Source organism: Pyrgilauda ruficollis, unplaced genomic scaffold (genome assembly GCF_017590135.1).
Source record: "Pyrgilauda ruficollis isolate IOZ18807 unplaced genomic scaffold, ASM1759013v1 scaffold53, whole genome shotgun sequence".
NCBI classification, from domain to species: domain Eukaryota; kingdom Metazoa; phylum Chordata; class Aves; order Passeriformes; family Passeridae; genus Pyrgilauda; species Pyrgilauda ruficollis.
The window spans coordinates 3,753,581-3,781,422 of NW_024526933.1; the positions used below are offsets into that span (position 1 = coordinate 3,753,581).

The window sequence follows — 27,842 nt, forward strand, 5'->3', positions numbered from 1 at the left end:
TGTTTCAGAACATTAATTAACCCGGTGGTTAATCCCTCATATGGATTATTGCCGATGCAGTCTTTTTAAAAGCTTTATAGGAATAAATCTTTAATGAAGCATCTTAGAGACATCAGAGGGACTTACAGGTCTTAAAAAGAACTGGTTTTCATACTCTTCCATAGAAAAAGCTGATGTGAAAAAATCATCTGTTCAGTTCATGAAGATTTGTGCCTATGGGGTAAAGGTTTGATTTCTGTGAAACCAGTGTAACATGGGTAGAGATACTATTCAGGATTTAGACATAGCTTGCAGGAAGAAAATTTAAGAGTTGTCCCCTGAGATTACTGGTGCTTCATTTCTGTCTTAACTTCCCTGGCTGGGTTTGACTGTAATCCTTGAGTTACTCTGTGGTTTAACATGTGAAACTATTTTCAGAAAATGAAGGCAGAGAATGACCTATCTGAAGTTATCACTACATCTATGTTATAGAAAAAAACCCTGTAGAAGTCTGAAAACATGTGCACACTGCATGTTTGGAGGCCAGCAGTGCCTTGGGCAACAGATGATGCTGCGTTCTTGCCTGTCACTATATTTTATTACACTGCTAAGGACAGCTAAGAATATTGTCAGTCACACTGTACCTTTCCAGCCACTTACTTTCATCTCCTCTTGTTTTAATTAACAACCATTTTCATAGCTATGCTTCTGAAATAAAATCAGTGTCTGCCTTCAGGTGTCAAGGCACTTCGAAATATTATTGCTAAAGGAGAAATTCAGTGGAAAACATTTCTGCCTCTCACTGTGGAAGGGAGGTTCTGTGTGGTCCTTGGTCACTGTTTTCTCTAGAGTGAGCTGGTGTTAGGATGGTAACTCACAGGTTATCTTCAGAGGCCATGGGGGTTGTTGCCTTGATCTCTCTTGCTTATGTAGTAATAGCCCATCTGAAACCCAACTTGTCACTGAAGTCCAAATCTTAATGCACTTCAGTGCTTCTCAGCTCATCATCTTAATGGATGTCAACATGGATTTAGAAGATCTGTCCTTATTTTTGGAAATAGTTTCCACAGCAGAGCACTGAAATGGCACATTTGAAACATGTTTGATAAACACTAAAGTTACAATTTTCCTTATTAATTAGGCAATTTTCCCAATGCCTTTTAAAAAATTGTGATGAGAAAGTGGCAAGGATTTAACTTATTTTTCTCAAATGAGTTGGCCTCTGCATATGCACTGGAGGCTAAGCAGACTGCAACACAAGCAGTGTATATATACTTTCCAATGGTTTGTATAATCTTTTAAGTAGAGAAAGATGCTCAGCCTTAATGGAAGAGCTCTTTTTAGTGTGTTGACTCTGACTGGATGCCTGGCATCAGCCAAAGCCTTTCTCTCACTTTTCTCCACAGCTAGACCTCTCACAGGGGAGAAAAAATGTAATGAAGTGTCCATGAATTGAAATAAGGACCAGGAGAGATCACTCACCAAATTCTATCATGGGAAGAGAGGGTGCAATTTGAGACAGTAATGGAATTTATTACTAAAAAATCAGAGCAGGATAATTAGGAGTAAAATAAGACCTTAAAAATCCCTTCCCCCCACCCCTCTGTCCTTCTCAACTCTACCTACTCCTTCCATGGCACAGAGAAATGGGAAATGTGTTATGGGTTATGGGTTACGGTCAGTTCATCACAAGTTATTTCTTCTGCTGCTGAGGGAGAGGGGACCTTTCCATCCTGCACTGTGGGAGACAGTTCTCCATTAACTTCTCTGATGTGAGTCCATCTCACGAGAAACAGCTCTCAGTGACCTGCTGCAACGTGAGTCCCTCTCAAAACTGCTACAGCATGGGTCTCTCTTCCACAGGGTGCAGTCCTCCAAGGACAGGCTGCTCCAGTGGAGGCTTCTCCCTCCATGGGTCTCCCATGAGCCTCCTCAGGCATCACAGAATTAACTAGGTGGGAAAAAACATCTGAGATCATCGAGTCTAACCCATGACATAACATGACCTACAGTTAACTAGACCATAGCACCAAATGCCGCATCCAGTTTTTCCCTAAACACCTCCAGGGATGATAACCCCACCACTTCCCTGGGCAGCCCATTCCAGTGCCCAGTCACCCCGTCTGTGAAGAACTTCTTCCTAATGTCCTAGCTACACATCTTCTGGTGCAGCTTAAGACTGTGTCCTCTTGTCCTGTCACTGGTTGCCTGGGAGAAGAGACCAAGCTCCACCTGGCTGCGCCCTCCTTTCCTGCAGTTGTGGAGAGCAGTAAGGTCTCCCCTGAGCCTCCTCCTCTCCAGGCTAAACAACCCCAGCTTGCTCAGCTGCTCCCTGTAGCACTTGTGCTTTGGACCCTCCACCAGCCTTGTTGCCTTTCTCTGGACACTTTTGAGCAACTCAGTGACCTTCCTGAATTGAGTGGCTCAGAACTGGACACAGCACTCAAGATGTGGCCTCACCAGCACTGTGTACAGGGGGACAGTCACTGCTCTGGTCCTGCTGGCCACACTGTTGCTGATACAGGCCAGGATGCCTTCTTGGCCGCCAGGACTCACTGTTAGCTCATGTTCAGTACTCTCTTAGCCCTTTCTGCCTGGCCTCTGTCCAGCCACTCTGACCTCAGCCTGTAGCACTGCAGGGGGTTGTTGTGGCCAAAGTGCAGGACCTGGCACACTCATATCATTGGATTCAGTCCATCTATCCAGACTGTCCAGGTCCCTTTGGAGAGCCCTCCTACCCTCCAGCAGATCAACACACACTCAGCTTGGTGTCATCTGCAAACTTGCCAATGGTGGACTTGCTCCCCTCATCCAGATCATCAGTACAGGACTGGCACCAACATCGAGCCCTGAGGGACACCACTGGTGGCTGGCCCCAGCTGGATGCAGCACCACTCACCACCACTCTCTGGGCCCGGCCATCCAGCCAGTTCCTAACCCAGCACAGAGTGCTCCTGTCCAAGCCATGGGCTGCCAGCTTTCCCAGGAGAGTGCTGTGGGAGACAGTGTCAAAGATCTTGCTGAAATCCCAGTAGACAACATCCACAGCCTTTTCCTCATTCACCAGGTAGATCACCATATGATTCTTATCTCTGGTCATAAAAGGAGATCAGGTTGGTCTGGCTGGGCCTGATCCCCTGGCCATCCTGTAGGTGCCATGTGATGGTGCTCAAGATGATCTGTTCCATAACCTTGACAGGTTCTGAGGTCAGGCTGACCGGCCTGTAGTTTCCCAGATCCTCCTTTTGGCCCTTCTTATGGCCATACTGGCCAGCTTCCAGTCATCAAGGACCTTTCCAGTGGGTAAGGAGCCAGGACACTCATATACAGAGCCACCACTATCCTTGCCTGTCTCTTCTGAAGAGCAAGTAACCATCCATTGCAGCATTCCAGTCATGCAAGTCATCCCTCCATGTTTCCATGATAGTGACATCATAGCTTTCCTTCCGTACAATGGCTTCCAGTTTCTCTTGCTTGTCACCCATGCTGCATGCACTAGTGTATGTGCACATCAGCTGGGCTGCTGATTTCACCCCTGGCTCTGGCTTGCTGTCTATGGCTTATCTCTGGAGAGCCCATTTTCATCCTCTTCCCTATCCATACATTGTTTAAAATCCTCTCAATCAGCTCTGCCAGCTCATGGGCTAGGATCTTTTTTCCCTTGTTAGAGAGATGGAGTCCATCTGACTTTAGAAGGACTGTTGCTGCAAAAGGTTGCCCCATGATCAAAGTCACATCCACCTGCTCTGGTGTGGAGCTTGTCCATGGCCTATAGGTGGATCTCCAGGGTCTGCAGGGGCACGGCTGCCTCACCATGCTTTGCACCACAGGCTGCAGAGGAATTGCAGCCCTGGAGTCTGGAGCATCTCCTGCCTCTCCTTCTCCACTGACCTTGGTGTCTGCAGAGTGGTTCCTCTCACCCTGTTCTTTTCTGTCTGCAATTACATCTGTGCAATCACTTTCCCCCCCTCCTTCTTAAATCTGCTATCACAGCAGTGTTATCACCATTTCTGACTGGCCCAGCCTTGGTCAATGGCATGTCTGTCTTGGAGCCACCAGGGATTGGCTCTGCTAAACATGGAGAAAACTTCCAGGATTTTCTCACAGAAGCCACCCCTGTATGCCCACTGTTATCAAAGCTTAGCCATGCAAACCCAACACACTCCTTTACACTGTGGCCATCTCTGAGGGTTTGAGTTCTGCTCCATGAGTAGTATGTGGAAAATATCAGTCTCTTCTGAATGTTACATCTGTGGCTTTCTAGGTCTGGTTATCTGTCATTTACAGATGGTGTGAAATCCTTCAGTTTTAGAAAATAGCATTTAACTGGCATAATTGAGCATATCTAATGAGAGTAATAAGCACCAGTTTTTAATTAAGCAATAGCAACATGACACTACATCTTCACATTTCCCCCGTCCCCTGCCACACATACCTGTAAAACATAATTTCAGTTTCTTTTCTTTTTAAATCAGCATTTGTAATGAAGCTTGACAGGACTGGGGATAGAGGCCTGAATACATACCGTTTTGGTATTATTGTTAATTTCCTTTTCTCTTAATTTTCTTTTTAAAAATAAAAAAGTTTCTTTTTTGGTTAATTCCCTTTGTTTTTTCCAGAAAGCATGACAGCTTGATAGGGAGAGGTTTTCTTTTGCCATGTGCGTTGAACTGTGTGCAGAAAAAAGGATAATCACTATAATGCCCAAGGTTATTCTGCTGACATGGCATACAAAGATAAAAAAATTACTGTGAAGAAAGTTTTACTTGCAGAAATCACTCAATGCACAGCATACACAGCATCCCAGCAGACTCTGTGAAAAGCACAGATATTTTGCTCTGTGCCATTCTTTCCTGCTCTTGCTCACAGCTCAGAGCCCACAGCTGGGAAAGCCTGAGATGCTGTACATGAACAAGATGTGAACAATCAAGGGAATATGAACAGATAGATCAAAAGACTGATCATACTTGGGCACAGATTTCTATTTTGTTATTTATTTTCAGTGTTCTTGTTTAGGTAATAAATAAAGCAGTGGTTTTTATTTATTATATATGAAAGAATCCCAGGGCCTCATGCTCTCTTATCTTCAAATTCCTACATTTTACTGTGTATGTATAATTAAAATGAGAGACTATAAAGTCATTTGAGGTCCCAAAGGAATGCTCTAAAATGCTACAGATAATACTTTATCAGTGATAATCCATGATTATTATAGAAAAAGAAAAATATTCTAGAAGATGGCATGGGTGAATAGCTGGTGGAATTAACCAAAGATGGATTATTTCAACTAGCTTTCATAATGCCATTTTTCCCTAATCCATACTTCGTAATCCAAGAAACATTTCTTCAATGACAAGTTTGTCATAAATCAATGTCACAAGTATAGCAAGAAAAGCAGACAAAATAATTGTTTTATTGGAAGTCATACAAAATGTCAAAGACTTGGGTTATGCAAACATGGCACACTCAGTGTTTGTCTAGTCCAGCCTCAATCAGCTGTGCTAGATATTCCCATGTGCTGGAAGGGTCTGGTGCTTTTCCCTCCAGAAGCAGGAGGCCAGTTGAGTTTGACAGTGATTGTTAATGCGTGAATGGATCTGGTTCTTAATGCCTCAGTATCAAGGGATTTATTTGCAAGTTAGAAATTTGTGCAATGTATCTGTGCTATTAACCAATAGCTCTAAGGTAAGTTCATACAAGCTGGGCCTGTGCTGCTAGCCCTGTTGCAGACATCACTTAGGAATACCTCTGCTCTTCCTGGTACCCTGTTCTGCTCTTCTTGAAGTATGCAGTCATAGCTATGCTTTGATATCTATAAAACTCCACTTGTCTATTTTGGCTTTGTCAAGGACACTTTGGCAGTTGCCAAGTGAGTTTTTGGTTTTAACAGTATTGCAGTGGCAATCAGATTGAATAGCATAAATCTTAAAAGTGAGTGTTTTTTAGTAAAAGCACTTGACACCTCAGGCTTGCAGATAACATTCAGAGTAGGGAAAAAATTACCAAGAAGGGTCATGTTTTTTTTAGTGGAGATTATACCAGAGGGAGAAGAGACCTTGTACATGTTCAGAGCTCTTCTTGTGGTCCTCTGAGGGGAAGGCAGAATGGCAGAGAAGATGTAGTCCTGTCAAGGTGTTTTGCAGAAAAGGCTATTCCCGTGCTGTGGTGCGATTTTCATGTAGCCAGGAGCCAAAACAATGCTTATCATTTACCACTCCTTAGCCTGCTTTACTCATCAGTGAAATTAATTATTAAGTAGCAATCAAGATGTTTTCCCCAGTAGCCTGTGCTGTCAATAAACTTACTGCGATGGTAATTTATCACACTTTTCCCAAGGAAAGACCATACAGCCACTGACCAGCTCTGAAGCCAGGGGAACAAACCCATGTCTTGCTAGCTGCAAGTGGCAGTCACAATCCTGACCACAGAAGTCTGAGATTTGAGATTACTAAAAGCTGTTATTAAAGTCACCTTCCTACCCCCCACCCCAGGGCATAAAATGAAGTACTTCTTTCTAAAGGAATAGATTTGGGTGTTTTGGGGCATTTTTTATTAACAGGAATCCACAATTTTGGCAGTATAGGAGGGGTATAGGTCAGAATGGAAATATGGAGTACTGATACCTTCATTATGTTTTAGCATTAGTATATTTCTTCAGAAGGTGTAGAACAAGAAGGGTGATTCTTTCTACAGGTGCCTGTTAACACAGAACTAGTCATGCAGTTTCTCAAATACACTAACAAGGTGATTCCTACTACTTCTGGTGTTAGATATTTTAAGAGAAGTAGAATTTTCCTTTTTCATGTGTTTGGATGAAGATTATGCTTTGAAATCATGATAGATATATCCCAAGTTCCTAATTCCTCTACTAGAATTTGGCTTATGACTGATCAGATAGGTTAAAAAGGGCAACAGCTGTACTGACATCAGTGTGGCATGCTTGTTGTCATGAGTATCTGTTTTACAAATGGAGAGCTGTTTTACTCATGGGTTTAAGCCATGCTATCATGAACAGAACTTTCCTACTGTTTCAAAAAAAACAAGAAATGTAATAGATAATCTCCTTCCCATCCAAATTCACTGAAGGATTTTGGAGTTATATTAGGACTTTCAATACTTAAATTCATGCATATTCATTTTAGTATAATTTTCTGGATATTTTGCTCATATTTGTGTAATCATTCTTTTTTTGTACTTGGTAATACTGTTTTTCTTCACAATCTTCTGAGGCAGTTGGTTTACTATCTGCTATGTCAGATGCTTTCTTTCCTCTGCCTTAAGCAATTTCCTAATTTCACTGATTACCCCCTAACTCTAGTGTTGAGGATTCAGTGGACAGCAGTTCTTCATTTGCCTTTCCCATTCAGAAGACTTCAGAGGACTCACTTTTATTCTCTCTTCATCACCATTTTGCCCTGTAAGGGAGGCTCTGTCTTCTCATTCATTTTAGTTCTTTATTAATCAAGCTCAGCTGTGTCAGGCTGAAGGGACCAGAGCTAGGTAAAAAAGTCAAGGTGTGATTACTTCAAGGCTTAAGTACTGGTAAAATGCCCCTCTATCTTTTTCACAATATCATTCCCTGTGTTGCCCAACATTCTCTTGGCTTTGTTTTTGGCTGCTTCTGTACCCTGAGTTAATGATTTCAGGGTGATGACTTTTTCTTATTTTAAAATATATCAAAAATAGCAAACAAGTAAGCAATGTATTTTAGCTAATATAATTGGGGTTTTTTTGTCACAGAAATTTGTCACAGAAATTTGGTTGGAAAAGATATCTGAGAGCATTAAGTCTAACCTAGGATTTAAAACCACCATGTTCAGCAGACCACAGCACTGTGTGCCACATCCAGCCTTGTCTTAAACACCTCCAGGGACAGTGATTCCACCATCTCTCTGGGCAGCCCATTCCAAAGCCTAATGTCCAACCTAAACTTCCCCTAAATGCACAGTCTCCCCTTAGGACTGTGTCCTGTTGTCCTGTCACTGGTTGCCTGGGAGAAGAGACCAAGCCCCACCTGGCTGCGCCCTCCTTTCCTGCAGTTGTGGAGAGCAGTAAGGTCTCCCCTGAGCCTCCTCCTCTCCAGGCTAAACAACCTCAGCTCCCTCAGCTGCTCCTTGTAGCAGTTGTACTCCAGTTCTGTCCCCAGTCTTTTTGTCCTTCTCTGGACTCGCTCCAGCACCTCATTGTCCTTCTTGAAGTGAGGACCCAAAACTTGACACAAGGTGTGGCCTCACCTGTGCTGAGTACAGAGGGAGAATGACTTCCCTAATCCCTGTAGGGACACAACGTTCTTGATAAAGACTGGGATGCCGTTTGCCTTCTTGGCCAACTGGGCACACTGATGGCTCATGTTCAGCCCTTTTCTCTTCATGGCTCTGTAAAGCATAGAAAATATGTTCTCTTATTTGTGATATTACATACTTGTATGTAGTAGTTAGTGTTTAGTGGAAATTCATATACTTTGGCAGGAAACCGGTGCTCTTGCAGTGTACTTGATGATATCTGCTGTGGAAGACAAAATGCAAAGTTGTTATTCAGAATAATATGCAAAAAGAACTCAAAAATTCTTCTAGGTAGAAAGACACCCAATCCAGGAATATTGCAAACACATTCATTTGCCTTCTGCCACTGTACCACACACAGCACCACGGAAAAGAGTAGTGAGTCAAGGTTGACACCATGCTGAGATAACTGCTTTTAAAGAATTGCTGGATTTCTGGAGGTGACCATATTTGTCAGCTGGAGAGACTGCAACAACACTGGGAGATACATTTGCTATGGGAATAAACTGTATGAAGTGACTTGAACAAAATAAAAAACCACCATGTGGCCAAATCACAAAGTTTGGCTGTCGGAAAGCTTTCTTGCCTCACTGAACACCTTAAAATAGATAAGTTGTCTGTTAAGCAGCTAGCAACATGGTCTCTGGGGGTCGTGATACCTGCTTAAAAACAAGAATAGATATTGCTGACCCTTAATCTGCATGGCAGGAAAGGTTTGGCCGACCTGAAGTTGAATCATCTGTACCGCAAACAGATAATAGATGGAAATGAGGTTATTACAATGAGAGACATTTGTGAATGTAAGCATACGTTTACTAGCTTCTTATTAAGCTTGGATACTTAGGGCTGTAAATCAAGTTATAAAGATATGCCAGGGCTTGGAAAAAACAGCTATGGTGGAAGGACACATGAAGAAGCAAAATCAGTTATTTTGCAAGTTATTTCTGTAAGTGTATGCAGTTTTAAGTACATAAATACACCTTAGTGAATTTAGGAGTCAGGGTTTTTTTTTCATAAGTTTTTGCTGACCTGGGTCATAAATTACTATATCAGTATTACAGGAAATGGCTGAAGTTTAGTGAGTCTTTGGCAAAATGTGCAAAAATTCCTTTCAATTGAAAATACATTTCTCTTTTTCATTTGAAAGAGCTCTAAAGTCTTAGTCCTGTTCCAGGCTGCCCTTCTTGCTTTAGAGATCTCAGCCTGTCTTCATAGGACAGGTGCTCTGGCCCTCTGATCAATTTGGCGGCTTTTCTCTGGATTTGTTCCAGCAAGTCCATCTCTTTTGTGTGTTGCAGACCCCAGAGCTGGATGCAGTCCCCCAGATAGGGTCTCACCAGAGCAGAGGGGGAGAATCTCCTCCCTTGACCTGCTGTTCATACCTCTTCTGACGCAGCCCAACATAAGATTGGCTTTCTGGGCTGTCATTGCACACTCTTGGGTCATGTTGAGCTTTTCATCCCCCAACATCCCTAAGTCCTTCTCTTCAGGGGTGCTCTCAATTAATTCTCCATCTGGCCTGTCTTTATGCTTTGGATTGCCCTGACCCATGTGCAGGACCCTACAGCTGGCCCTGTTGAGCTTCATGAGGTTTCCACAGATGCATGTGGAAGCAGGCTTGTTTCTCAAGCCTGTTAAGGTCCCTCTGGATGGCATCACTTCCCTCCAGCTATGTTGACAGACCCCCCATACAGCTTGGTTTTGTTGGCAAATGACACTGAAGGTCTTCAGTTGTGGTCAGTAACAAACTATTTGCTTAGAAATTACAAATGTTGATCTGTTGACCTCACAGCTTGGCTAACAAGCCATGCTCTGAAACCTTGGGTAGGCTTTTTTGGCACTGCTCAAAAGCTGAACACAGGCTGGCCTCAAGCTAATGGTCCCTCTGGAGAATGGCATCCCATTTTTTCACCCTGGAAAATCTTAGCAAATTTTTTTTGTGTAGGGACTGCTCAATTGCCCAAGTTATATATGGTATTTACATCAATATACTGAAGCTTTTCTGGTACACTGTCATTGCAGATTAAGAATTTTTACTTCATCTCACTGAGGCCTCTGGTGCACTCTGTTAGAGGTAGTTCCTCTGGGATCTACCTGTAGAATAGCAGTACCAACATAGAGAAGTGAATTTGTGAGCTGTTACTGGATGTTGATTACAGGGGGGAAAATAAGGTGCTGCAAAAAAACCCAAACAACCAAACCAAACCAAACCAAACCACCAAAAAAAAAACCCAAAAAAAAAAACCCCACAAAAACCAAAAACCCCTGAAGTGTAAAGATCCTGTAGATCTTGCAATAAAGGGATGTGTTTACAATGAGAGAAGATTGCTTTTATTATTGATAACTCTATCCCATTAATTGTATTCAGTAAAAATCCAAGGAAGGGAGAAAAGTTTCTCTTGCCCTTCAGACAGTATTTCCAGGCTTGCTCTTGATGCAGAAGCTCATGATATGACCAGGTAACAGAAGAAGGTAACTTGGACAAAATATATTGGACATTGGTGTTACTCATAAACTACATTTTTATTGGCTATAATGTATATTGCTCAAGGTCGGAGAGGACTGTCAGTGTCAAGGAGTGTCTTGATGGTCTGCAGAAGCCACTGAATCTTAAGAGAACCCTTTAGATGGTAGATTTTGTCTAGTTGAAGCAATGTTGAAATAGATTATTTTCCCAGAGGGGTGAAGCAGCTGGATGGTGTGGCTGTAACCTGGTAGGTGCTGGGAAGGAGGCTGTGAGTGGTAGAAGGTCTCTGTGGCAGAAGGCAGAGGTAGAATGAACCTTTTGTTTTCTTCTCCCCATTTCTTTAGAGAAAGAGATGAATGGGAGAGGTGACCCCCCACATGACAGGTGCCCTATGACTGTGGCTCTTTAGGCCTCATGAAGTTATTGCTCTCATCAAACTTCATCAGCGATTCTTTACAGATTTAAAAAAAAAACAAAACCAAAAACCAAACCAAATCAAAGCAAGCAAGCAAACAACAACAAAAAACCAAACAAAAAAAACAACACAAAAACCCCCAACCAACCAAACAAAAACCAACCAAACAAAAAAACCCACCAAAACAAACAAACAAACAAACAAAAACAAAGAAACCAAAACAAAACAAACCCAAAACCAGAAGAGGAAAAAAATCTTCACTGTGGTCAGTGTGCTATTTTGCCTAAAGTAAGAGAAAGATTTCCTTGTGTAAACTTGTATATAATGAGAACAGCGGTGCTCAAACAAGCTCACATTACCATAATTTATTTCATGTTATTAATGAGCATTTTAATAGACATATTTTAAATAAAACGTGTTCTATTTCATTTTATGTGGGGTTTTGTTATTTTTGCCCTTATTATTTCACTGTTATTAAAAAAAAATCTATTTACCTCTATTTTTTTTCTTGTTGTTGTGCTTTGCCTCTTTTTCCTGCCATTTGAAATAACAAGAGGAAGATTCCAGATAGTTGCACAGCTGGTTTCACACTGTTATGTTAAATCTGTCATAAAAAGACAGCACATTGTTTCTTGATTTTTAAAATTATATTTCAGATACCTCTTATATCTACAAATAAAAAGAGACATTTTCCATGGCCGTTTGCTGTGTTCTTTTTCTGATGCTGCCTACTTGGGTGCCTGTATAGTCCAAGGTAAGTGTGAACAGACAGCTTCTTTAAATACTCCACTCATATGTTGGTTCTATCAAACAAGCAATGCAAAACTTGTGTGACTACAGCTAGCACTAACTTATTCTCATTGTTGTTGTACTGTTTCCCTCTATTGATATGCACTGTGAAGTGTTTTAAGTAATTCAGACAGTTAGCCAGTGAAGTGGAGCTTAAAAAAAATTAAACCGAGTAAGTTATCTTAGCATTTTGGTGAAAAAGTATGGCATCATTGTTAGATTCCACTTACCAAGAAAGAAAAAATCCATTCTGAATCTTGAATGGAAATATAGCCTATTCCATTTGAATTAAGCAAGAAAAAGTGTCATTTCACGCTCTTTCTTATGTTAAAGAAGACCTGTGTGATGATGGAATCTCTGACAAAAATAGAAGATGTAATTCAAGGGGAAAGAAATTTCAGTTTATTTTCCCTAGCTTCCCTCCACCCCCCCCTCCCCCTCTATCATTTCCTTAGGACCAAATTCAGATAGATGTCTTGAAGTGTACAGAGAGGAATAATCATCTATATGTCAGATTAGGGAAATCATATGTGTGAAAGTTCCCTTTATTCTGCCTTAAGGTGAACAAAGCTCTTAAAGCATTAGAAGGCAGTGTATCCAAGCCAAAACTGAGCCCAGCCCTTATAAAATGAGGCTCATTCAGAAAATTAGAACACCAAATGTCAGGTTTGTGTACCTAAGTGACACATCTTTTAGAAGAGAAATCAAATTTGCCCGTTACCTTGATTAACATTGTGGCCTGTGTTTCTCTGCTACAGCAGAATTAGGACCACTCCATGCCAGTGTAGATAAATCATGTGAAAAAGGGGAGAATCAGGAATCCATTATTTTAGTGGTGCCTGGTACCAGAAAAATAGATACTCAAAGGGGAACATTGCCAATGCTTCTGTTTTACAGAGCATTTTCTGCCACAGAAAATAGTTCAATATTGCTAATTAATGCAGTAGTTAATAAGGCAATGACCTTCTCTTGAAACTCATTGATTAAAGTGACAGGTATAAGGATTTTGTTGCTTCAGTTAATTATAAATTCCTCAAAGAAGCATTTCTTGAGATATACTGGATTCTTACTGAGTGTGGAAGTACCTTGAATTACAATGCACTTACTGACTTCTTTCCCAATTAATTAGTGTTGCAATTCAATTTTTCTGTTTTGTTTTGTGTTTTGGATCTGTTCAGCTGAGCTTGGTGATTATGATCCTGATGAACACCCAGAGAATTACATCAGCGACTTTAAGATTTTTCCGAAGCAGTCACAAAAGCTTGAGAAGAAAATAGCTGAAATGCATAAAAATGAATTCAGGTAATTTATAATGCTGTTTGATAAAAAGACAGCTAAGAAATACTTTTATCTGTTTCCAAATAGTGCATGTTAACTTAGGAGGGTTTGTTCCGTGAATTATAATAAGCCCTACCAATATGCTGTCTGATAGGCTGTATTTGAAAATGTGGTTTCAGCTTGGGGGGTTTTCTTTGCCTGTTAACCTTCATTAATCATAGTTGATTCCTGCATGACTGCTGGTAATTTAGACTTCATTTGCTTGAAATGTAGGTCTGGTTAGTGGGAACAGCTCTCATGATCAGAGCTGCTCTAGCTGATTAGTGGAACAACATCTTTCATTTAGGTAGCACACGTTTTTTGCTCAGAAATTTCTGTCTGTAGTGCAATTCTAAAATTCTTGGTAGATATTGACCTGATTGAAACTATAATTAGGTTATTTTATCTGTAGGTGGTTAACATAGTGGTGAATTGCACAGAAATGTATTAAGTAACTTCCTTGGAAGACTAAGGAAGTGAGATCCAGAACTCTCTGCATGCTCTTTTTTCTGTCCTAAACTTTTAGTACTGCAACAAAAAGCAAAGGAGAAAACAGATTAATCATTTGTTTGGCTTTTAATTTAAATGAGTTTCAGGAAAGAAAGAGCAGTGAGCTGTGCAACTATACCCTCTTCAGGGTTGTTAGTGAATGACATGCAGAGTGTCTAGAGGAAGATTTCATGAGGCCCTCAGCACTTTGCTTAGTTGAGGATGGTGCTCACAACACGGGGAAAGGCACAGGATGTGCAGAAAATCAAATGAAATAAAATTATTAATTACATAAACTAGATGGACATTTTTTATTGAAAGATTACAAGGCCCTTTGCACTTGCTTACCCTGTGTTCTGTTTTCATATTTCAACATATGCAAAGAAAGGAGAAAAATTCCTTTTCAGGAGACTTAAAGCTTAAAACACTTTTTATTTCCAGAAGCCTATAAAAGATATTTTTGCAAGTAAAGTTCAACACTCATGACAATAAGCTTGCCAGTATTAACATGTCTTCTCTTTTTATTTTTTTTTTTTTTTTTTGTTCCTGAAACCTATATACTTTCTTTGTATTTCTTTCAGTAAAATGAGTTTTTAAATGGTTTATAGCTAACATTTTTTTAAAGCAGTTCAGCCTGCATGGTACACAGACCCATGGAAACCACATTTTAAAATAAGAATAACTTATTTTACTATCAGTATTTTTCCATACAGTGTCTAGAGACTTCCAAAGGATAAATTCAACCTTTAAAAACAAGATATTTCATCAATTAAGCCAAGGTGCTATTGAAAAGTCTGATAAATTCAGTCTTTCAAGAACAGGCTCATGCTTTACTTAAAGTTAGGAGAAGAGATGGAAAGCTGGTGGGCCAGTGCTTGTTGGTTTTATATTTTGTAACACTGGGAGAGATGTATTTTTCTGTGTTGGTTTGCTTTTTTATGAATGTGTAATTCTGCACATCCTTTTGAATGCAATCATCTAGTTCTGCTGTTATTAATAACCAGACACATTTTTAGCTCATCTTTTAAATCCCCTTTCTGCTGATGTAATCTGTCTGATCCTGTGACAGTAAATGTTACAAACTTTCACACAGGTCCCTCTGGGATTCTCCAGTTCCTGAATTCCTTCCATCAGTGGTTGCTCAGCACATGAGGATGTCCCTGAATTTCTTCAGTAGTGTTGTCAAGGGGCACCATTCATTATTGCCTTTTGGAAATCAGATGGTATCAGGCTGACTTTTTTTTTGCTTGTGGATCTGCTGGTTCCTATGGAAAAACCCCAACAAAACAAACAAACAAACAGAAAAAACAACCCGCAGGAGGTGTTTGAGACATAACTATGTTTTATAGCAGAATTCTTCTCATGTATTCCACTTATATGTTCCTTAATGTGCTTTCTGTTCTATATTTTACCAATTTGTATGTTATGAATTTTAGGCTCAGTGGCTCACAGCTCTTTGCAGCCCTCAAGAACTGCCATCTTTATTTTCTGTTTTCTTTGCTTATGTCAGCATCTTGTATGCCTTACCTATTTGTCTACTATCAGAGAATGAAGGCAGTTTCAGAGCTGCCTGGGTAGCAGCTATTTGGTATTTTCCCACTGCAGCTCTTTGTCTTCCCCAAACTGATCATCCTCTAACATTTTTTACTCCAGACATTTGCCAGTCACAGAAGTTTTACCTTTTTATGGGTATTTAATTCCATGGATCTCTATTCTGGCAGTATAAATTAATAAAACATATCTGACATATAATGAAGTATATAGAATGAGTTCCAGTGCTAGATTATCAGATTTCGGTATAATTATCTGGAAAAAAATTATAGGAAAAAGTGGGCTTCTCTCTGGCATTGATTAGCACATATGCTTCATTGCATTCTTCAGCAAGTCAAATTTTCTGATAACAATTAATATTGTGCTGCTCAGTGAGCATTTTTAAGAGTTGCAAGGGGTCCCTCAGGTCTTTTCTTACAAGACACTCGAGTGACATGTTAGAGGCTGAGAGCCTTTTTAATCCAGCTGCCGTTCATCTGCCTTCAGAATTGTGACCTCTCTGTTTCAGCTCTGTGAGCCAGATTCTTTGTTTTTGTCACATGTGTAAACAAACAAAGATGATGACATCTCTCTCCAGCAGTAGGCTCCCATATCACCAAAGCCCTGGGGCTTGGAAGAGGCCAGATCTTTGAATTCTGTGCCAACGTCCTTAAGGCCTGTTCATTGGTCACACCTTTTCTTCTGTCCTACAGAAAGACGGAAGAGTTTAGCTTTAGAAAGGAGCATGAAGATCAAGAGAGGAGTGTCTCAGAAGTAATAATAGAGTACTGTGACAGCTTCCAGTGACTCATTCAGTGTTATTTAGAAGCGTTTTTTAATTACTTAAAGCAGATGTATGACAGGGTATTATTATTTCTTATTGGTTTTGGCTATGAGGTCATCACTGGGTTTAACAAAATATAATCCATTGTGTGATTTTCTGTTGCACTTAATTGCAAAAATATAAATGTGACAGACAGAAATTCATGGCAGGTTTGTTGAGTTGTGGCTGTCTTGTGAATTTTAATTAATTATTCTTCCCTCATTAAGGGAGGGTGAGTACAGAAGATGATAAAAGACAGAAGAAAAAATACCTTCTAATGAATTTGATATCAGGTCTTATGTACTTTACCAGAGTTTTTCGTCTGATAAAGTTTCCTACTTTTGGAAAGATACCTTTCAGCCAGAGCTCCCAGAGGCTAAGCACCAGAAAATACAGGGATTTCTAAAGGAAATATCGTCATACGTCCCTAACAAGGGAATTTATGTTTACAGGACTAATGCTTTGGTAGACTTTTTCTTCTGATTTTTTTTTTTTTTTTTGTTTGGTTTTTGGGTGGTTTTGTGGGAGGGGAGTGGGAGTCTTCGTTTTTTTCCTTTTTTTAAAAGAACTCACTAGTTGAAAGTCAAGTATTTTTATATGCCATCTGAAAACTAGTATTCCATTTTTAGTCCTGATATGAAATATTGCACCACATATTTATGGAAATGTTATGTAAAAAGTCTTGAATTTACCTGAAAGTCCTCCACAAATATTTACTTTTTCAAAGTTACATGACCTGTTCAAATGCCTGTTTTCAATGCTGAACTCATATAGGTAAATGTATGGGTTTTTTTATTCCCTTGGATGGCCAATGTGGATGCAGGCTCAAGATACCTGGGTGTTACTGAATAGGCTTTTGTCTCTACTTTGTGTATCAAATGCTTTGCAGGAATCATATGTGAAAGACTGTCTTTTGGGAGAAGAAAATTTTCCTCTGAGGATATGAAATCACTGCCATTTTCTGATAATAACTATCTCAAAAACCATTTAAAATGTTAAGATAAAGGGAGTATTTTCTTGAAAATCAGAGTAGCAAATTACTGCTTGTCTTTGATCCAAGTTAAATGAGACGTGTTGCTTAAATTTGTTTTGAAAGGCGTATAACACTTTTATCCTTTGCTGCATCATCTACATTGTAACTACTCAGTAAGGATTTCAATTTCCTGTGCTCCTTTGACTCTTACTGCCTTCCCTTAGCCATCCCATCAGCTGCCACGTGGCTTTTACACTGGTGCCAGCAGGAGCACAGTATATCCCAGCCTCCACTGATGTGGCTCTCCAGCTCTTGTGCAGCTGTCAGTGGAGCCACTGGCAGGCATAGCTATAAATGTTATTGTCTGAGTACAATCTGGGAAGTTGTCCTATAAGACTTGGCAATGGTTGCTATAAAATGCTTTTCTTTGTGGGTGTTAGTATAATTTCATTCAAGATTAAACAACTTCTTGCATGCTGTATACATTGAAATTCATCATATGTTGAATACATTAAAAAGCACTAAAACTAAATTTTGATTTAGCTAGTCCAGAATAAGGTGGAATTGTTTCATTTAAGTGCTTCGCACAATTAAAAGTGCATATTATATGGCTTTATGCATAGTGCTGGTAGCTCGCTCATGTACACTTTAAATTTAGCTTCTAGTAGTATGTTAATCACTTTGATATCTGATGGCCTTGTACACACTAAGGGAATTCAATTGGAAGGACAGACAGAATGCTCCAAAACTTGCAAGTCATGTTACAGGAGACAGAAACCACGTTTCTGGGGATCAAGGATCTGTTGAGGTTTATGTGCAGCTGAGGGGGATGTCTGGAACAGGGCAGGGCTTTGGCTACTGCAGGGGTAAGTGCCTTCCAGGCCTCAGGGCCCAAAGTCTTTTGTGTTCCTGGTTATACAAAATATACTGAGGGATTTGGAAGGCTGAGTCCAGTGTGTTCTTCATTTCAGCTTTGGTATCACATGCTGCCTGAGTTTCCCAGTGAAGTCATTTAAATTTATCTATCAGGTCATACGTTGGCCACTATCTCTGCTTGAAAAAGAACTAATTCTCTAAGTATCAAAACATCACTGTGTGTAGTGTAATAGGTGAATAATTTGTTTCTATTCTGCTACATTTTCCCAGTGTTTTCACTCCAGAATTCTTATCAGTTGTAATCTGGATGAATCAGAGAGGTGGTTGGAATGTAATCACCTAGACCTTTCCCTGAAGCATTCCTCAAAGCTTTTTCCTTCTAAACAATATTTCTTCTGACAGAAGTGTGCTTAAAACCAATTCAAATCAAGGAACTGTTCTTGTAATTCTGGTTTCACTAACTGGAAAATAGTAAGAGCATGATATTGTTTTGTTCATTAATGTTTGCGTGGTACAGAGAATATTTCCAAAAGATCTATGGTGAGACACAGCTTTCCCTGAGTGGGAATTTAATGGAAGAGGCAGCTGTAACAGTAATCTAGAGAAAGGAACTTCGCAGACAAGAGTTGTCTTTCCCATTCTCTTTTGAAAAACTGAAAAAAATATATCAATACATGGGATTTTTATTTTTATATAATTCCAGGAAGTATTCAGTAGAAAGGATAATCTGTTTGAGATGAAAATGCTGTCGAATTTATGGAAACATTGATAATTTTTTAGCTTTAGGAGAGATTTTTCTTGTGTGCATGTGCAGTCGTGCATGCACTGCATTTTTTAACTGCTTTATTCCCTGGGAAGAGTGGTCATAATCATGATCTGGCATTGTGTGACTGTGAAACTGTCATCGTTTTTATCATGGTAGTTGTTGCCTGTCTAATGGTGAGGTTTGGATTCAGATTCTGCATACTTAACACACTGATATCTTCAGATGTCTGTGTGAAATTTTAAAATGTACAGATTTCTTCATCAGCTAGGAGGAACTATTTCCTCTGCCACCCTCCTCCCTTCTTACCTCTTCTCTGTTTGGAGAAGGCTTTATGGGCTAGATGTGTCTGGACCAGAAATATTAACCTACTCTGATAATGAAACAAAAAAGGTTAGTAGATTTCTCTGTATCATGGGAATGCATTTTAAATTAATATTAGATAAATTATAACTGCATCTCTTCTGCAAATGTGCCCTGTCTTTGAATGCACTTAAAGCTGTCTGTGTCACGGCATCAATTTATGAAGTAAAGCTGAAATACAAATGTCTCAACACAGACTTCAGAGACACCATCTCAGTCTGATCTCTGAAGGTGCACAAGTAATTTGAAATGTTCTGGTAGAAGGAGTTATGTAAGTGACACATACCATCACAGCATGCATGCATTTAATAGACTCAGCAAAAGAGTTTGATTATTGCTTTAAAGTGGTTATTTGGGTTTTACTGGGATTCTATCTGTCTGGGAGAAAAACAACTTTGCAGTAAAAGCTAAAATGGATATTTAAGTGTTCTGCAGCTTTCTAAGTTTAGTATATTTCAGCACTCTTCAACAATTCATTGACTTCCTAGATGATAATGTTTCTTTCCATATACAGACACATTTAAAGCCTTTCTGCTTCCAGTGCCAGATTGGGCAGCTCCTGGGGAGCTGCACTGCTGCTTGGGCAATGTGCTGATGCTGGCCTTATTCTGAAAAACTGAACTACAGCCTACAATGAAATTTCATTTACCAGTCATCATTTAGCGCTTTTCTTTGAGATTATCCCCACCACTGTGCTATTTTTTCCACTACTAAACATTAGCAATCATAGCAGGTTTATTCCAATGCCACACAGCACCATTATTGTGACAAAAATAGTAGCAAAAAGACTTTATTTTAAAACATCTCCACTATCTGCCAAAATATTCTGAGTTTAAAGTAAAAGTTGATCAAGACCATTAGCACTTTAATTTTATAACAATTGGACTCTCAGCTACTTGTAAAAAGATTTAAAGATTCAACAGCAAAAATTTACTCATGTGGTAATCAATTCTGTGTTCAGTGTACAGTGCAGCTAAGCGTGCTGATGCTTTAGCAGAGTTCTAGCATTATTTTAGGTTAAAAGGAAGTCCAGATAACTCAGTTCTGCTGGGAGATGCCCTCTACAAGCTCTGGGATATAACAGCAAGAATATTTCATAGGAGGATATCCTTCTTGAAGTTGTTACTGTTGTCTCTCCTGAGATCACAGTGAAATATGTCCAAGATTGCAGGGCAAGGCAGAGTGGCTGATGAAGGTGAATATGCAATGTCTCTAGAGGCCAGACCATTATGCACATATTTATGTGTTGTTCTCTTAAAATACATTAATACAAACCGCAAATGTCCAGAAATTATACATAGATAGGACATACTCTAGGAAAGTATTGCTATTCTATTCTGCAGCAAGTACATTTTCTTGACATAGAGATGAGGCAAAAGAGTGTACTGTAATTGTTATTATTACTAATTTGGTAACACTAGTATCTCACAGCACTTTATAAGTCAGTAAGAAAATCAGAGAAGACAAATAAAATTACCTCACTAATGGCACTCAGGAACCAAGAGGATGAGAAGAGCATTGAAAATGCTTTTTGTTTGCCGCTTTTGATACATGGTCTTCTTTGTCAAAAGGAGTTAATGCTCAATCCTGTGCTATTTCATCCTTAACTAAGATTTATAACTTTAGTATGTAACAGATACATACTTCAAAGGAAAGGTATGAAAGGGAGAAACTTCCAGAATGAATTGGTATTGGCAGTGAGTGAAGGAAGTAGACCACCACTGTGACACACCGTGGAAGTTATTCCCTGTTGAGCTTCCTTGACCTTTGGGCAATAAAAAAAGCTTTTACATCCTCTAGTGCATACATCTCATGAGTCTAAAGTTAAAACAGAGTGTGTTGCATACATCTCAGTGTTCTATTGAAGTATTTGTTTCATTAAAATTTAACTAGGAGCTTTTGGATTGATTGATTTCTAGAGGTTGAATAATTAATTCCACAGATAGTTGCTGTGGAACTCTAATTTCACCAATAGTCCACTTTTTATCATTTGTATGGTATGCAGAAACTTTTCTGAATAGTAGTTTCTTTTTTTGGTCTTGTTCAATATCTTTGCCACGCGACAGATGGATGCTGTAGTGCCTGCAACATATAGAAAGAGAATATATCTTTCCCTTAATGCTGAATTAATATTGAAAAATAAGGTCAAGAGAAACAAATGCACTGAGACCTGAATTTCCTGAGAGTACTGAGTTCCAAAGCAAATATATATTGCCTAAATATTCCCAATTTTTCCACTGTAAAACGCTTGCATAAGTGAGTACACTATAAATTCTTGTGTAGGGCTGTTTGTTGCATATAGAAAGCTTAAGGGCTTTTCAACCAAGGCATATCTAATGTTAGAACAGTGATGGGTAAAAAAAAATTTGACTTTGCTGATAGGATTTGTTACAGTTATATTTTTATTTAGTAAGAAAAATTTCATTACTAAGTTACACACAAAAAGCATATTATCAAGGCTTAAAAGGTAATCCTTTGATAAGAGATTAATGAGGATTTTTTCATTTGATACTGTCCTTGACTCTTGTGCTTTGTGTGATGTTCTTTTAAGGCTTTGCACTGTAGTCATTTGATTAATCTGTAATCGGATAAGATCAAATTTGTCCATGTCTTCTGCTTTTTTCCCCCAAATACCACAGCTTGTTTCACTTGATGTACACAAAATCATCATAGTTGCAAAGGCTATATGTGAGGGGACCCTGATAATTCTTTCTTTAATGTCTCTTTAATAGTAATAGCAAATGAAGGTTTTTCCCCCATTTCAATATGCCAACTCCCCAAACCGCATTGTTGCAAACTACTTGTCACTTTTTGGTCCACTGAAACCAGAAGATTGTACCAGCAAATGGAGGTGGATTAAAAAATGTGTTTGTAATTCTTTGTTTCTGTAAGTCCCAATATCTAATAAACAACCAAACTATTTTTTTTGCTTTTCACTATGCAACATATCTATTCAAAGAAATTTAGGTCAAACTAGTTAATTACTTCTGGCAAATGCAGCTGACTGGTATACATGAAATAAAATTGTTGTATTTTATGGTCATTTATGGTCTTACAGTTGTGATGACATATAAAGTTGTGATTCAGTAGTATTTAAAATGGAGTAAAAGCTTAGTAGAGCTACCAAAAAACTGAGTGAAAAAATAAGCATTTTTGTTTTGATCGATGCTTTTGTGCTGCTTTCTCCTTAACTATTAGCTGTGTAAATACACATTTGTAATTTTTGGTGTTCCACTTAATACATGCTCTTCCCCTCTGGCAAGTGGTGAGAAAAGAGACTGAAACAGGAAAGACAAAGGTGGCCACTTCTTCTCTAATATATATTTTTTAATTTAGAAGGAAAAGATCCACAAAAATGTGGTCTGAAATAAAGTGAAGGTTGTGTAGTGTCAAATAAATACTGAAGAAGCTCAAGAAATATCATGGGGTTGACTAGGAGATACTTCACTAAAGAGTGAAGTAAAAATGAGCAATTTTAAAACTTTGTAACAGAAATGGATATTGACACTTACATTGCTACAGGTCATCATCCTGTTATGTTCAAAACAGGTTTTGATGTTCACAAGCATGCTAGATGTTCTTTTAATTATTAAACTAACTTTAGGTCAGATGCTGGATATCATATGTCAATACTTGTTGGTTTCTACCTGATAGGGAGTAACAGGCTTTCAGAGAAATTATGCTACAATATACAGTGAAATGTTAAATGTCAATTCCTATGTACAATTTGTGGTGAGAGGCTAGACTCAAAAAAAAAAAAATTCAGGGACAGAATAAAGTATGACTATCACTATGCTTCTTGAAAATTTTTTATGGCACATTTTTTTTTTAAACTTTTTATTTTTTTAATTACTTGCATGGAAAGTATTTATGAGGTCTGGCTTTCTAAAGGTCCTAGGCACTGTTCATTATCATAAAACCATATTATCTTTCAAAATAATGTACTCTATCATCATGTACTCTCAAAATCATGTACTCTAGTCATAGATACAGTTATATAATACTTGAAACAGTTAACTTTCAAATGGACATTTGTAAATCTATGTTAGAGCTTGTTGTAATGGCAATAGTTACCAAATACCAGATAAAACTTATTCTACACCCCAAGTCTTCATGTCACGTTTTGGGCTTTAGTGTATATTCACTGTTGATTATAGACATCCTAAAAATAGGGGTGTATAAATGGAAATGCTGACAGATTCTGAGATATCATGTTGGTAGCAGGCGCTGCTATAATTAGACATACATCTGAGTAGGCAGTGTAATATGATTGCCGTGTTTATACCTTGCACTGGAAGGAATGTTTGTTAATCTGCTCAATCCTTTTAAATGAAATGGGGAGCAAGAGTTTGTGGAAAAAAGATGCTGAGGTTTATTTCATAATCAGGCTGACATGAGGGTATATCAAAAGACAAAAAATACTTTGAAAATATGAGATAACTCTCCTGTTGTTATCTCAGGATTTATAAAAATCATCAGATTTTACCTGAAAACATCAGGCACTGTACAATTCAGCAGAAGAAATGATATGAAAAGTTTTCTTTTTATTACAAACCAAACATTGTTGAAATAGTTTGAATGTCAGTAAAATCTTTCCTTTCTTCTGTCTCTAGGCATTTAAATTTTCCAGTCAATAAGTCTTTTTCTCCTATTTCTTTTTGCTGTCAGACTCCTTTTTCTTTTGTACTTTCAGAGGTCAGAGCCCAGCTGTTGCTGAATTTAACTTGCTTCTTAAAGCAAATTCTTTGGAAACTTATGGTGTTGATCCTCATCCTTGCAAGGTAACAGTTTTTTACTAACTTTTAGTTAAAAGTTAGTAATGGAATTAATTTAGCTCTGGTCTTTATCCAGGCACAAATAGGGAGCAATTTCTAAAAAAGCTGCCCTGGAACTACATATTATGCTTAAGCCTTGCCTTGGAAGAACACTGACTGGCTAACATTTCTGCACCAGTCAAAAAAAGGGTCTCTCTAGAGGAAGCAGAAGAACATCACAGGAATATTTAGTAGATTGTAATGGCATAAGCTCTAATAACAGTCCATAATTTCTTTGCATTTACTGCAAAGGTTTCTTTTAATTACTCCAAGTATGAAATATTTTTTGTCTGCCAAAATTTTCACGATTCACCAATATTTTGATAAGAAAATGCAAAACATTGATAGCCCATGGCAGATCAGTTTTTCAAACACCATCAAAATATGCTAATCTTGGTAAGAACAGCAAGCCAAATGCACAAGGAGGAAAACCCGCTTCCAATTCCCACTTCCCACTTTGTTATTTTGTGGTCATCTGTAAGAAGGTGATCTTAATTACCAGTTCGCATTATCTTGTATGCGTGCCTTTTTAATTACTTGGTTGTATCTGTATCATCTGAGGTGTTTATTTTTAGAGTGACTTGCTTTGTGTTTTAACTGCTGCTTTCGCTTTGGCCTGTGTATTATCTCCTCCGCTGGGACAGCAGTACTGTTTAGTTAGCTGTTCTGGTGGTGATCATCCTTAAGCAGTCAGCTCTAAAACAAAACTGCATAAGATTTTGTATATACTTTTTTAGGAATGGTGCTCCTGTGTGAAAAACAGGGTCTGGCTCAGAGCTTAAGGAAGTCAGTGATATAGTAAACTTTACATTGAAACTATACTGCAGATTTTTCAAGAGGCATCCCAGAAACTGAGGCATAACTGGCTCAGAATTACTTCTTTACCTGTGTGGTAGGGCTTGCAGTGTGAGGGCCAATCAGAGGTTCTTCACCCATGCCCGAGGAAAATTTGTCTGGCTTCTCAAAGTGAACCCCAAAGCAAGGTTCTTCACAGGTTCCTTATGACATACTCCTTTCAGTGCTGTGGCTGCTGCTCCAGAACCATCCCTCTTTCTGTTCCCCTTTACTTTGTTGTTAAGACATAAGGCATAATAAAGTTGATTACCTTTATCAAGATGAGGGTATGGAACTTTGGATGGACAGAAAATCCAGTTAATACAAAATTCATCTCAGTCATTTAGCAAAAATTATAAGCCAGAACTTTTATAGTGGAGCTATATTTTAAAAATTTTCTTTTCTATTTGAAAGGCTAGCACCACTATTTCTTCTGTTTTGTAGTGAAGAGTACATGAGAACAAAACAGAAGCTTATATTAGTAAATGCTGTCTGTAAGTAGTATTTCCAACATGAAACCTTGCAGAGGAACAGTGTATTGTGAAATCTTAAAAAATATATGTGTTGAAGCAGATATGAATCCCTGGTTTGTAGATAGTCCTCCTTTTAAGAATGGGACATACACAGAAGTACATTTTAAATTCATTTAGTAAGTCTACCTAAGGAATCCTTTGTGTAATCAGCTACAGGTAGATGGAAAAAAAGCATAAGGTATTGTTACTCAAATCCCTAGAAATAAATGAAGTCTTTATTTCAAGAGCTGTCCTTTTCCTTAGAAGTGTATATTTTGAAGGCAAAATTTGTTTTGAAGAGGAAAATAAAATAAAGGTAATCTAGAATGGAGTAACAATTTATGCTATCAGTGAAAAATCAGTGAGAAATACCTCAGTATCAGTAAGAACTACCTCACTGGATGAGGAGAAAGTTATGCTATGTTTCTTTTTCTCTTTCAAGGACTCATTTGGGACAACTACATTTTTAGGATTCACAGCTGCAGGATTTGTAGTTTTCCAGGGGAATAAAAGAATTCATTTATTAAAATGGTAAGCACATGATATTTTATAAGATATTTTAATAAATGAGCATATTTTCTCCTGTGTCTTCTCTTCCTACCATCTTCACCTGCATTTGTTGTCTTTAAGGAGAACCATGTGAATATTACCTTTCCTGCCCCATTATGTTTCTATTTTAAAGGATTTTAGATAGCAACAACTACAACAATAACAACAACAACAACAATTTTCCCTGTGAAAATTATTCCACAGAGTTCATTAGTCAACATAATTTACAAATGCTGAAAATGAGTAAGTTGATTTTTCAGCTATCTGTAAATCACCAGTGAGGTTTACTGGCAGAGAGTCCACCTTAATCTTTATTTGACTTTTGGAAATATTACAATTTCCTCACTTAATTGCCCTCAATTTAAAATCATAAAAGAACTTATTTGGTAAACAGAGGAGGTGGAGGTGAGAATGCATTTGAATTTTTTTTTAGTCTCTTTTTAAAAGAAATGGGCACTTATGCAATTGTCCTTGATAAGTCTGGTTTTGCTTTTATTTGAACTCCTGGACTTAATTTGCTAGCCTTACTCAGCCACATTTGAGGAAGAGGTAAAACTGAGCTCCTGCAGATGATGCTAAGAGCAGCTAGCCACACCCTCAGCAGTGTGGTGAAAAGTGACCAGTCATGCTTAGACACTGATAATCTCATTTTAGCCCTGCTGCTACATGCATGCCAGCAACAGCTGAGACTGTTCCATCTCTGAGCTTTCAGCCTGTCTTGTGGGATCAAGACAGGCAGAAGATGGAAAAAAGGTAAAACTGGGCTCCTTGCTGCATATCTGTAGAAACTTCCCTGAGTGTTGAATAACCTGAAATCCTCTAAAGAGTAAAATCAGCATTGTCCTGTCTGTACAATTGAGTTCCATATGGAGCTCTGGGGATACACCTGTCAAAAGTGGATTTGCAGTACAGTTTCCCCAGGGTTAATTGCAGGTAGCCGTGGTAGCGCAGTACTTCAGTGGTTTGTGGTTTTGTCACAAGGAAAACACAACAGTAATGTCAGTCTACGGCACATTGAGGAGAGAGTCGCACTCGCCAAGCATGCGCCCACCATACTGTGGGAAATGAATCTCACAGCTTTAGCTTCTCATGTTACTTGAGGATAATGCATCCTCTGGGCAATCTAGGCATACTTATTAAGTGTATTAATATGTAAACCAGATAAAAAATAAAGCAGTGATGGAGGAGAGGTCAATAAACTCTCAGTGTTACAGTAGAGGCTGAAAGGTCAGTCTGATGAGTTTTATCTGAACACTTTGTACAGCTTCTTCCATTTCAGAGGCCTACAAGTGAGTGGTAGTAGCTGTAACTAATTTTAGCTGGAATTTTCATTATCTCTTTTTAATGTAAAACTTTCTCAATTTTTTTTGTGTTTTTTTTGTTTGTTTGTTTGTTTCCTTTGTTTTGTTTTGTTTTCTCATGTAAAAGGAAAACTCTTGTTATAAAGTTTCAGGTATAGCATTGTCCTTGCCTCCAAGATTATTCCTGTTTCAACTCTGACATCCAAAACCCTTAGGGAAATTTATCAAAAACAGCAGTAGCTCCATTTTAACACTGGTAATGACAAAATTTCCATTACAATTTAAACAGAGGTGTGACATTGCCTTTTTATGGTTCACTGTTATTCCATATGAAGACTGAGCACTTAACCTTGATTAAATTAAATTTTGATATAGATTTTGCAACTCAAAAAGCCTGTCTATAAGAAATGCTGCTAAACATTATTTTTTTCTTCTTGTTGTGTTCTTTAATAAGTAGTCTGTTACTAAGATGTGTGATATGAAGCCTCAGATAAATAAGTATAAAGAAAAGAATATTATCTTTCCCTAAATTTAATTACAATAGACATTGTAAGATTTTAAGATGTAAGAGGAATTACAAACTGTGTCATAAATATAATATAACTATAAGCTTCTGTCTACCTTTAATTTCCTCTTTACTTTCCAGCAGACAAAGCTAATTCTTTGAAGGCACATAAGGATGCAAAAGAAATACTCTGGGCTTATGTTCTCTAAAAAAATTAAACTATTAAATAATTTTATCCTAAATCTTGTAAGGCCTGTAGAG

General features: G+C 38.5%; 1 protein-coding gene across 1 annotated transcript in view; it reads left to right on the plus strand.

The window, feature by feature from the left end:
• The window catches only part of FRMD3 (FERM domain containing 3), an 88,380-nt gene that overhangs the window by 37,272 nt on the left and 23,266 nt on the right, over positions 1 to 27,842 (plus strand). The window contains exons 6-9 of the mRNA XM_041480759.1: positions 11,800 to 11,897; positions 13,111 to 13,234; positions 23,760 to 23,847; positions 25,669 to 25,757. Of these exons, the coding sequence (XP_041336693.1) occupies positions 11,800 to 11,897; positions 13,111 to 13,234; positions 23,760 to 23,847; positions 25,669 to 25,757 (399 nt within the window). The remainder of the gene's footprint in view (positions 1 to 11,799; positions 11,898 to 13,110; positions 13,235 to 23,759; positions 23,848 to 25,668; positions 25,758 to 27,842) is intronic.